Source organism: Haemorhous mexicanus, chromosome 2 (assembly GCF_027477595.1).
Source record: "Haemorhous mexicanus isolate bHaeMex1 chromosome 2, bHaeMex1.pri, whole genome shotgun sequence".
NCBI classification, from domain to species: Eukaryota; Metazoa; Chordata; class Aves; order Passeriformes; family Fringillidae; genus Haemorhous; species Haemorhous mexicanus.
In genome coordinates, this window is record NC_082342.1 from 90,203,751 (window position 1) to 90,216,706 (window position 12,956).

Below are 12,956 nucleotides of genomic sequence, written 5' to 3' on the forward strand. Positions count from 1 at the left end.
TCAGCTTATTGAAGCATCTTCCAAACTATGGGACACCTAGTGTTCATGCACAAGCACATGCTGCAGGTACACCCATATTTGTTGAAGACTACTTTCCATGTAAGTAAAATAGATCAAATTTAGAGATCCTTTCACTGAGTCCTGCAATGGAGACCAGGAAATAATGCGGTAATACAGAATAAGAGTCAGAATTGGGTGTAAGCAGATAAAACAAAGTACAGAAACTCTCTGAGCAGACTCCAGAACTGGTCTGGAAAAGATGCTACTCAAAGATGGCTCTGAGTTTCTCATTCTCAAAACTCAGTCATGTAATTCTTTGAGTTTCTCACCTGAAGAAATAGCCAAGGAACCTGTTTAAAGTTTTGCCTTCCAATAAGCACAAAAGCCAAAGGGATCCCCCAAGGGGATGATGAACAAGGAAGTGTGCAGCTGCTCAAAGACACAGAGGCAAGCTACATGAAAATAGAGATCCACATCCTCGCCTTAGCTCAGGCTAGCGCTGAATAGATGGGTGTGCCCTTTCCCTTGTTCCTGTTTATCAGCATCCAGTCACTTGCTTAGTCCCATGGCTTCTCTATTGCCCTCAAAAATTTATGAATTTTTCATTCCACGGCATCAAACAAAAAGCTTCAAAAAACAATAGACACATGAGATTTTTTTTCTTGGCAATTTTTAGGAATGAAAGGGTTGAAGAGAAAGACACAAAAGAAGCCAAACAACTCCCCAGTCTCACCTCAAGACCCCACCCTCACCTCAAAGTGAAGCATGAACTCTCCACTCTGTCCCCAAAGATCATGGGATTGTTGCTCCATAGCAGGATAACACCTAATTCTGCAACAACTTGATTCACTGTGTTCACTCAAGGCATGTCCCTTTCTGGGCAACAGGGAGGATATGTCATGTGTGTGCACACGAGATCGAGTGTGTGCATGTGTGCTTTCCAGTTAATCCTTCAGCTTCTCTGGTGTGCTCTTTGGTCTTTCTAAAAGGACAACCAGCATAAGAATGACATTTTGCAATCAAATGTTGAATGCATTTTTTATTTAAACATTAAGATTTAATTACAAAAGCTTCTGGAACAATTAAAGGATGCCAAGGAGGAAAGAGCTGAAAACTCAGACTGCATTTTCTCATTCATTGTGAAAGCAAAACACATTGTCAGCAGCAAGGCGTTTTATAGAAAAGTTTCAGATGGACAGTACAAAGACCTTTCTGTCAATATTGTCACTGAAACACCTTGCTGTCATGAAGCACATCTTTTTTTGTCTGATCACACTTTCTAGTGTTGGCTGATTGATTTTTGCAGTGGGAAACAGGTAATAATTATTGCAGAAATACTGTAATTCTTTTCTGGTAATCTCTGCTAATATAACACAGTCTTCTTGGAAAAGTGTCCAAACATAATTTACTTTACCCTGATAAAAATGTCTGCTGCTGTTGTTAGAAGTTTTATTTGCACAAATATGTTCCTAATCTATGTTAATTTCATGCAATATAATTCTTAATTTTTGGAATAAATACTGAGAATCATTAGAGAGAATTCTTTGGAATGCAAAATCCAAACAAACTTTGTATTTTCATTTAAGGGCAAGATTCCATCATCTTTATTTACATAAGTAGCATCCTGCTCCCTGTGTAATTTCACTGCAAACTAGAGTCTCAAGCAGTGAAAATCATCATAGTCCCATTAGGATTTACTGCATTGTATTAAACTTCCAGTGAAAACTGGGCTGAGCAGTTTTGTCTATGGAGTAATGCACTACCTGTAACTAGTAAAAATGCTCAAACATAGCCCTACACTTAATAATTTGGCACATTTACAACTGGCGTTACTCAGTAACTTATCAGATGACAATAGTGGAGCTCTTCTGTAAAATATAGGTTAAGCCCATATTTGTATGACTGTACATCTGAAGTATAAAAACCACGATATGTAGTACACTTGAACAGTTAAAAAATATAACTTATTTTATTTGTAAACTATCAATGCAAGATACTCAGCAGCAAAGAAGCCATGTTCAATGTCTTCTGATCTTTTATAAAGATCCATTGCTGTAAGTAATATAATCGTCTCCAAAACATCTGAGGTTACATGTAGAAACAATCAAGGCAATATTATTTGTACATATTATTAAACATGCAAAAAACTTCCTGAAGAATATTGCCCAAACGTAGAAAGTCATCTGGATCTCAAATTTTCCTTGGTAGCATCTGCTTTGTAAGTATGGCTCACATGTGGCTCCAGAGTACTTCAGTTTATTTTGGAGAATTGGCACCTTTAATAACAGGCTCCCTATTCAAATATGTGGCCCAGTAAACTAAATTAAAAGTTCCAAACAGCACTGGAAAAATTATCCGGGACATTTTGTCAATCTTACTGATGCTGTTGTAAGTCTTTTTGCTTTCAGCAGGCTTTTCTTCTGCAGGCTTCACTGGAGCAGATGTAGTGTTTGAGATGACAGCTGGGGCTGAGTCCTTTGGCATGTTTGGTGCAGGAGTCATCTTCCCGGTGCTGTAGGTATTAGTTGGTTTATTTCCCAGCAAGTTGCGCTCTTTTTTCTGCAGCGTAAAGAACAAAATGTTATACCACAAGATCAGAAAGTGGAAACGTTCTCAAGGGACTGACCCAAAAAGCTGAGCACTATAATCAAGCATGCTCGTTAATGCCTGACGGCTATTCTGACTTCATCTACCAAACAGATGTTTTTGCCTTGATTTTGTAGCCCTTACTCAAGTGTGACTTTCCCTGATGGGAGAATGCTGAGACTCACTGCCTGCACCCACATCCCACCTGGCATGTGAATTAGCAGCTTCTTTCATCAGTGAGATGTAGCCTGGCATCTGAATAGGGTGCTGCCCCATGGACAGCTGACAAGATGTGAACCTCATTTCCCCAGCTGCTGCAAAGGGTGTGGGGAAGGGCTCATTGTCCCTGCCAGCTTGGCCTCTTGTAGGCTCTTTTGGGATGCTTGTAGGTATGAGCTCTCTAGGAGATGATTTACTAAGAGTCAGTCCTATCCCAAAAGTTTCATTTCAGCATGAAACTCAAAAGTTCGTGTTTTCACAGAACCAGTCCTTGGTTGTTTTTTTTTTACTGTGGTGGGACCCTGACTCAGTGTGTGCATTGTTATTTATTTAGGAGAGCATACAGGGACCGCTCTGCAGAGACATGTTTCATGGTGTATGTCCGCTATTATCAGAAGTCTGATCACTGAAATCCCATGTGTACTCAATGCCCAATGTGCTTCTGTAAGCAGTCCTCTTCATACAGCTGAGAGAGACTGGTGTCTATCTCTGTGAAGGGAAGGCACCATAGTTCCTTGCAAATTTTCCTCTACAGGAGGGTGAAAGTATGTAATGAGGTAATTAAATACCTTTTTCACAAAGAAGCTGAAAATGGTCCGTTCAGTTATTTAAAACTATACTGAATACCTGCTTTTTATTTTAGGTATTTTAAAAAATGTAAGTTAAGCACCTTGATTTTTGCAGCTTCCTGGGCTTTTTTGCCATCCCATGCCCAACTCCTCTTGGTGAAATAGTTGACTGTTGCAAATTCAATCAATGCCGAAAATACAAAGGCATAGCAAACAGCTATAAACCAGTCCATTGCAGTAGCGTAGGCCACTTTTGGCAAAGAGTTACGGGCACTGATACTTAAGGTGGTCATGGTGAGGACTGTTGTTACTCCTGCAAAGAAAAAAAAAATAAAGAGTCAAGAGATCAGTTTGCTAACACTTATGGGATCCTAAATGAGTTATAAGCAGGTCCCAGTTCAGCAGGATATCTAAGAAGGCCACAGGAAGTCAATCAGTGTTTGCATGATACGGTTTGAAGGAATAAGAAAAAATGAAAGCCTTCACCCTCAGATATTTAATTCTATGGAGTTCCGCTTAGTTCTAGCTGTAGTGTGTTTAAATAAGGATTTTTAGGGTAACACAAGTCCAGGGTTAATAACTGTCAGAATGAAGTAGGATTACTTATTTTGTTTTCTTATACAGAGATTGCATGTTTAAAATTATTGACTGTTACTGGTTTCCTTGACTGTAGCTCCTCTTTTCCCATATGATAGTAAATTACAAACGGCCAATGCTTTCATCTGTGGGATGATTTCCCCAAGATCAAAAAAAATCAACTCTCAGTTACAGCTTTGTAAACCTAGAGTAAGTCAGCAAAGTGATGCTACTACCTATATTCTCTCCATACAACTTGCTGAGCTGATTTTTGAACAAAACTGCCACATGCCTTCAGGAGGCTGGCACAGAAGAGTGACTCCTTTCAAATATCTGAGCAAAGTTTACTTAATAAACTGCTCCCATTGCCCTTGTTTTTCGTCAAGCAAAAATCTTGTATTTCATCAACCTTCACTTGAGAAAGTGCTTATTTTCTGCAGCCTTCTAGGGATAAACCAAGTAATTTAATGACACCCCAAAGGTTTTTTCCATAACAATTTCTTCATTAAATATACATTTTCTAAATGCAAAGTCATATTAATTTGTTGAATGGTAATAGAGACAATTGTCACTAATTAACCTCGACATGGTTTTCCCAGATAAACATCATACAACAAAGATAAACAAAATGTCTTGAATTGATATCTGCTTCAAATGCTTAGCTAGGGTATACATTAAGTATGATAATCCATATGGTCTTTTTTTCTAAACCATCCAGCATCCACTGAAATGGAAAAAGCCCACACAAATCACACTAATCTGAGTCTTCTATCTTCTGTTCTTAATTTTCACATAATTGATTGACCAGTTTCTGTCATAACTTTACAAAAAGTAGCCCAGACAAGGCTTTTAAATTGATTTCGAGTATAAACTGGAAGAGAATGAGAAAACATTTACAACATCTCAAGAAGAAATAAACAGTAGTGAACTGTGGTTTTATTACAGCAAATCACTTTCACAAGCCACAAAGATCCGATCTGTGTCCTAGGAGAAAGTGGGATACTCACCAAAGACAGTTCTAGCAGGGACAGATTCTCTGTTTAGCCAAAACGACACTTGCGATAAGATCACAGTCATTATGCAAGGAAGGTACGTTTGGATGACAAAATAACCAATTTTTCTTTTCAGATGAAAATGAGCTGTCATAATAGTATATTCACCTAGAAGAAGAAAAGGGTGCATTTGAGTAAAATAAGGAAGGCTTGCTGATTTAGGGACTGAACGAGGCCAGTTCCAACCCTCCATTTGAGGATATCACTCAGCCATTCTTATTTCATGAAAAATGTCTGGATTTCTGTGCTGTGGAAAACCAAGACTTGAGACAGAGGTGCTGCTGAATCCTCACAGTCTTCACATTCAGTCTCCAAAGCAAAAGACAATGACTGCTGTTCCTACTGCACTGAAAAGCTGCAGTCCTCCTATGCACCTGGAATGTTGTGATGTTCACAGGCTTAAAAATCTGCTTTGCTGGCACTGCCTCAACACTGTCTGGTTTTGACTCAGTCATACAAACTCTTGTAGCATAGTAACAATTAAGGCCCTTGACTCTCCGAAACCTGATTTAGCAGCAGGTTCAGCAATCTCATTAGCAAAAGTGTTATGGCCAAGCCATCAGTTTCCAAATATGAAAATGGGTCCAGATACTCCTTCTGCACCACATTTTAGGGATTGTCAGTCCCAGCATCTTCTGTGAGGACTGCCACTTTGCATATGGATCCTGGGATGTCTTATCAATCTGAGTACCCAAACCTTTCAGATTGCTGGTCCAGAAATAAAGTCCCTCTAATGCATGCAGTGTTCCTAGAATTTGGTACACTTTAGCCCTACAAAAGATTGTCTGTTTCTGGATAGATATTGTGTCCTGTCTTGTTCATCTGTGCAATGAATAATGTACTGCCTGCATACAGAGTTCCCTAAAAGCTGCCACAGCAGTGCTAAATTCCATTTCTTTTTCATATGCCAAATTCACAGCATTGCCTTAATATGCCATTTATCGGCTCCTCTGAATTTCAATAAAAGCCTAAATAAATGCACTCAAAAATCAACAGACCAGCTGTCACCTTCCCTAATGTTTCAGAAAAATGCAAACCTTAACCAGTTCTTTCAGACTGTTCCTGGAAAACCATACAGTTGTTACTGAGGGCTATTCCTGGTGGTAACTGCACCCTGGTTCTTTCAGAGTATTTCTGGAAAACCATGTAGTTGTTACTGAAGGTTATTCATGATGGTAACTGCTCCCCAGATTCAAAATCTTGCTAGCTAAAAGCATGCTACTATTTACCTAGGAATAATAACAGTAAAAACAAAATGTAAGAATAAAAAAACAATCCATCCCTTCAAGCCCTCACAGTTCTTCACTGATATAAAAGAAATTTAAAAGCATGCATCATTAAGCTGGGTACTGATGAATCAGAGAAATGCCTGTTTTGAAATATATATTGTCCTTCAAGAACAACTATAGCTGTAATCTCTGTTGCAAGATTGGACTGTTAGTCTCTACAGAACATCCACAAAAGGAAAATATCCAACAGACTGATTCTGCCTTGAGTGAATAGCCTGAGTTGAGCTGTTGCCAGCATTACTAAGCTATTAGATTTGGCAGATTACTTCTACTGACAATATGGCTAATTAGCAGAGAACAGGTTTACAGTGAAAGAGTTTTTGCAGGTATAGCTGCACTCATACACTATGCTACAGGAGCTCTGCTATTCTGCATCAAGTTTACAGACCTTGTTCACAATGAGGATTTTAGACAGAAAGTGAAATAACAAAGAAATACCTAGTTGACATCCTGCCTCAATCTTTATGTCTTTCTCTGGAGTCTGATTTTCTGGTGAAACGGTTCCCTGAAGAGTGATGTGGAAATGGACATGGAAAGCTGTGAAACTGGGGAGGAAACCCCTGCAAAGAAAAGCCTAATTCCCTTCCATTTAGTGTAATTTTGAACCAGGGAGGCTGAACATGCAATGGTCTCAGGAGGAAGCCCACTTGCTCTTTATTAAGGAGTATTTGCAGCAGGGTCTTCCTGCCTCAGTAATCTTAGGCAGAGAGACTGTTTCTCAGTTGCTACTGCGCTGGGATGTGTTTGAGTCACAGTTTCCCCGCTCACTCGCTACAGAGTGACAATGTACATTATTGATTTTGACAGTATGCTCTCAGAGCTGGAATAAAAAAAGAATGCATACAGCTTCGGAAGAGCAACAGGAGCCTCTTTTCTTCATTTTTAAAACACAGGAAATGAGTGCCTACATTCTGATGGCCGTCCACAGCTGATTTTTACCTTCCCATTTTCTTTAACCTATCAAAACTCTTGTCTCCACTGAAATAATCACAGCACCTTGATTTTGTACTTGCTTTTCTCCCAGCTGATACATTCTTTGATTTCTCATGCTGTCCCTTTCAGAGATGTCTATACCAGGCATACATCCTCCAGCTGACTTAGGGCTTAAGAAAGCCTCACGGCTTGGTTTTTAATGCCCTGGGACCACTGCTTAAAGTAAAGCTAAAAGCTGCCTGAGTTGGCCTTTTGTTTATAGAACAAGATACTGGCTCTGTTGGAGCAGCAAAGCTCCCTTTTACTTCTGTAAGGCCACTGTTTATCCTCAGACCATAAGCTTTCTTGAGCAAGAGCTAATTTTTGTTATAGGTTTATGTAGCACTTAAAAGAGAATCCTGTTCCTAATGGGGTCCACTCATCACTGCAGAAAACAAATTATTGTTAGTAAACAAAAACAAATCTAGTACTAATGAAAAGCCCTAGAGCAGAAATGGCTGCACTTCATGTAGCTGTGCAACTGTGCTGCTGCTCTTAAGGGGTTTTTTATGCTTTAAAAGCTGCTACAGTTTTTTGGGGTTTTTTTTTTTTTGGTATATGGTTGATGGAGTTCTGGAGATCATGCTTACAGATTTTCCAGGATCTTACACACATTATTCCATTGCCATCACGCTGAGATTCAACTGAGTACTTTAAGGAGGCCAGACCAGCCCCCAGGCTTGTTTGTTTACTGGATTACCTGGACTCAGTTCCATCAATGGCTGTTCTGGCAAGATCCTGACATTCGGTACATTAGACACCTCCCTGACTGTGCTGGCATCCAGAATATTTCAGCCCATAAAAAATGCATGTTCCCTTTTATAGTGATACTAGAGAAATATTCATCTCAAGAAAAAAATCAGAATTATTTGGTTCAAAATGAAGAGCTGAATGATTCTTTTATTATTTCAGCTTAGGATATTACAGAGCTCAGCTGGCAGTATACAAAAGAGTATGTTTATGTTTTGTTTTGTGCCACTGCAGATCTTAAGTCAGCTATGAGAGATTCTGGGTATGGGGAACATAACTGGGCAACCATTTGTGGAAAGCAGCAAGATCCACTTGGACTCAAATCTCGTATCTGATTGTTTTCAGCACTTTTACCACCAGGACATAACAGATGTTGGTTCTGTTAGAAGCAGAGTGAGTAGGAAAATGTCTTTCTTTCAGGTGAATAACATTTGGGGATGTTAGCACAAAGAAACCCTCAAAAACAAAAACAAAACAAAAAAAAAACCAAACAGCCAAAAAAAACCCCAAAAACAAACAGGTGGCACATGACGGAGCTGTTTTCTGTGCCATGGCTAAAATGTTCCAAGTTTCAAGATTGGTTGAAAAATTAGGAATGCCAGGGCATTGTTTTCTGAGAAGCCAGCCAAACGGCAGCTTGCCTACAGATCAGCAGAATCCCAAGGAACCAGTACAGGTCTGGAACTTCCATTTAAAAAAAAAGTCTGCTGGAAAGAAGGGCATAAATGACCTATGACATACACAAACATTTTGTTTGTGCAACTGCAAGGGCTGTTTAGCTTGACTCGTGTGTGTCATAAAAGCCACAAAAATCCAAGCACTTGGATTATGCAATAGCTTAGCTATTTGGTTTTTCTTTTTCACGTTCAACAATTCAATAGAAGGAAGAAATGCCTTCGATGGCCACTCGTAAGTAATGCTGATTACTGGCCTCCTACGAGCTTGATGAACTCCAGAAAATCCATCGTTGACTGATGCTTTCCCTGTGCAAAATCGGATTTTTGTATTTTGCTAATCCCCGGTTACAATCTGTGTCCTGCTCTTTGTGATCCAGCCTGCAATCAGAATCCAGCCAGCCCAGATGTAACCCAGGACATTAATATAAAATCTTGACGTTGGAAACACAGCATTTATTATAAATCTTAAATACGTGAGGGAGGTGTTTACTGTGCGGAAACTTTGGGATTTGTCTGGAGTGTTTCCTTGGGCTGAGGAGTACAAGGAGCTTTCACAGGCAAAGCGGCAAACTGGAAGTGGCCTGGAGCTGACACGCTGGAGCACTCACTGCCTGGGCTAGATGGTTTTCTTGCCCTGAGGAGCAAGACGAGGCTGTAGGAGATGCTCCAGTACATCCTTTGGATCTTTTTCTTGGCAACAATGAAGGCGAGAGGGGAGCTGCCATTCATTGCAGAAAACAACGCGGCTATGATGGTGAACTGGTAAGGAAAAAAGTGTCTTTACTCTTTAATGGGAGATAGCGTACTCATTCTTTTTCTGCAAAAGTGACCACTCTGTTTATATGTTTCTCTTGACTTTATTAATCTTCGCTTTAGCATCAGCTTTGTGTCTCCTGAAATGGGCAAGGGAGGGGGTGAATGTCTATAGGATGGATTTGGGCAGTCAAATTTAGTGGCTGCCCAAGGCAAGCCTTCCCTCACTTTGTGTCCTTTCTGGAGCACAAGCAGCAAGGTCAGATGTCTCTTCTTTATTTGCCAGTTGGAGGACAAATTTTTATGCATCTTTATGTTTCGGTCCAACTAACTCTGTGTGCAAGTGTATGTGTATATATCTGTTTTCATGTCACCTAAATTTCCTACAGGTAGTAATAGGTTCCTAATTTAATCTACACTTTGTCCTCTACCACTTTGGGCATCATTTTTCACCAGGGACACGGTGTATCTGTTGGGCTTTGCCTGCAGGAATTACTCCCAGGCATGTTGCCACAGGCTGCCCCTTTCCCCAACCCAAGCCCCCTGCAACCACCAGCAGTGGAAATCCCCCTTTTCTTCATGGCAGGCTATTTAATTTCCACCTCTTCCCCCTCCCTTCGCTGGATGCCACTAATGCTTTCCAGCCGAGCGCATTGTGTAACCTAGTGAAGCCCCGGTCCCACTGAGGGCACGTGATCCCTTGTCCCGGCCTCGACCCCCCCCGGGAGTCCCCCCCCATCAAAGCACACCCAGGGCTGCCCTTGCGTGGGAGCCTTAAGAAGCAGGGGGGCACGGCTCACGTGGATGCCCGGCCGGGGATTAAAGCTTCTTTGCCTCCCTAATGCTGCCACATCTGGCGCCTCCGCTTCCAGCCCGAGAGGGAATGGGGATCCTCGGCGTTTGCACCTCCTCTCCTGCCACGTGGTCCCCCGGACACGCAGCAGAGCCGTGCCATGGCACAGCCCCCCGCCCCCCATTCCCTTCCCCCCCACGCGGTTCCATCAAGCAATCGTTTTAAAGCGATGATTGAAACGGATCAAATGCGTGGGTGGTGTTTGCCTCCCAGGGTGGTTCCTCCCACGGGGAAATAAGCCAGCAGCAGCGCTGGCAGCCACAGCGAGGGCGATAGCCAAGAAACTGCGTGAGGCTTCTCAGGCACTCCTGTAAATACCAGGAGCCTGAATGTATCTTCAGCAATGTACCTAGGAGCCAGCATTTAACCTCTCAGTGTTTAAATGCCTCAGCTAAGTGGCCATGAACCTGCACAGGTTCTCCCTAGCATTCCACATTCCACAGGTGCTTCCCTAGCATTACTGCAAAGTAACCAGAGCCTGTGAATCTCCCCTCCTGCTCCAGCCATCAGTAACCCTGAGATGGAAATATTCCCCCTACCTGTACTGGTACTGATGTTTTCCGTGCCCACGGTTTGTCCCATCAGGTGGTACTGGTTAAGTCGTGAGCCATCTTCGGCCACCACCACAGACGTTGTGGTGCTGTTAGTCCACACATAGATCACTTCAGAATTGGGGTAAGCATCTGCCAACAAGGGGGGGAAAAAAGATAGTAAGGAGTAAAAACCACTGTGTAATATTTCAGTGGATCCTTAAATGATAATGACAGGGAGAGAGAAGAATGGAGGAGTGAGAGTGAATGGAGAAAAACAAACAAAGATGATATAATCATGGTTCCATATGCCCAGCTCAAAAAATATTAGGTTGGAGCCTTCTAATATAAGAGATGTGTGGGATGGTTTGTGAAAGGCTTGAACAGTAGAGGTATAAATATAATCCATCACAACCATTCAGTTTGGGAAAGAGCAGCTCAGACCTATACTCACCTCACTAGTGGCTCCTAAACCCCAGCAAGCTGCAAAAGGTATTTTGCTGAAGTTCCCCCTCAAAAGGACTCAGACACCTTGAATGCCAGGACAACAGGGACCCTCCGCGTCTTGTCCTGTCTCCAGGATAGAATTCTAAGTGATGCCCTGTGCAAGTGCAGGGTCTGGTGCGTATGCACTGACTGGAATACGTACGTGTGGGTGAGGGCATAGGCCTTGCACGTGGGTAAAGGAAGCTGGAATGTGCCTGCCTGTGCCTGTGATGCTGAAAAGCAGACACAGAATGCAGGGGAGAGAATGCATGGAGAGCAAGAATGGGGCAGGGAGCTGCGAGGAGAGGGTAGGTGTTTGTGCATAGCAGAATGAGTGGTGGTGTGAAAACACCTGCATAGCTGCAGGTGTGTATGTGATTTCTCTCATGTTCATTTAGAAGTCCTAGGAATTAAATGTGGTCGCAGTACTGCCAGCTCATTCCTTCCTCTATAATGCTGCTATAACTTTTAATGCTCCAACACCCAGAATGATCATAGTATTATAAGGGAATCTCAGTTTTCTTTTACAGACTGTCAATGCTAGGTTTAGATTTTAAGCCTTCTCTGCAGATGGTCTCAAAAACCCCAGGAGACAACTTTGTATTTAATTATATTTCATTTAATATAAGTAGCTCTCACACTTTTTAGAACTCCTCTAGCATCGGAAGTTTTCAGGTCACATTCCTGAAAGCATGTTACAGTAGGATAGAGTACACTGTACTTTAATCTCTAGAAATCAGGCAAGGCTTATTCTCTAAATGGAAGGTGACAAGCAGGTAGGCTTGGAAGTGGTCCGAAGTCAAATATTAATATCTCATCTTTTGCACTTTTGAACTTGAAAGATGGGAGTGCAGAATGTTTCTTTCTGGAAAAAAAAAAAACCTAACATCCAAGGAGACAACACATAGTGGCTTTCCAGATCAGGACTTGAGAGTCAAGGACAACAGGCTAGGTTGAAGGACTCACTCCATCAGACTGCGTGTTTTGTTTTCAAGTGAGCTGTATTGCAAAGGTGCAGCTCCATGGAGGACTTAGAAAAAATTCATGGGCATTGGGTCATAGGCAGGGAGTCAACATGAGCTTCTGAGGCACTGCAAGAAAGATAGTAAGGTGATCCCTGGATCCATAAAACCAGGAATGTCCATCAGAAAATGGGAAGCAATCCCAGTTCAGGCTAAGAGCATGTGTGTAGCACAATGAACTTCACTTGAATGCTCGACCAGGTAGCAGGGCAGAAAGCAGCACCTTCTTTGCACTGTTATTAATGCTACTGTGTCGGATGTGGGAGGCAGGGCGCTAGGCTCAATACACCTTTGCTCTGACTGTTTATGGCTTTTCATCCACACCTCAGAAAAGTCATAGAAATAATGAAGACAGAGAAGGGGAGAGAGGTCAAAAGAAGGTTACAAGTACCTCCAGGGACTGGAAAATAAGTCATAATTTGGAACTTAAGCAGCTCAGCTTATTTGGCTCACTGACAAAAAGCTGAGATGTAGCTCAAGCTCTGAGTGTAGATACTTGCATACAGAAATCTGAAACCAGGGTGAATCTCTTGGACTACTCACAAAAGGTGCCTGAAAGATGGTTTCAGGCAGATTCAGATGAAGAGCAGGGCAGAATTTCCTAACTGGGTGGGAGATGGGT

The 12,956-nt window shown here is 41.8% G+C and overlaps 1 protein-coding gene across 1 annotated transcript in view; it reads right to left on the minus strand.

Moving 5' to 3' along the window:
- Window positions 1–1,019: 1,019 nt before the first annotated feature.
- The window catches only part of GABRA5 (gamma-aminobutyric acid type A receptor subunit alpha5), a 54,880-nt gene continuing 42,943 nt past the window's right edge, over window positions 1,020–12,956 (minus strand). Inside the window, exons 6-9 of the mRNA XM_059839445.1 lie at window positions 10,836–10,979; window positions 4,958–5,110; window positions 3,476–3,687; window positions 1,020–2,559 (exon numbers count right to left, since the gene is read on the minus strand). Of these exons, the coding sequence (XP_059695428.1) occupies window positions 2,257–2,559; window positions 3,476–3,687; window positions 4,958–5,110; window positions 10,836–10,979 (812 nt within the window). The 3' untranslated portion in view covers window positions 1,020–2,256. The remainder of the gene's footprint in view (window positions 2,560–3,475; window positions 3,688–4,957; window positions 5,111–10,835; window positions 10,980–12,956) is intronic.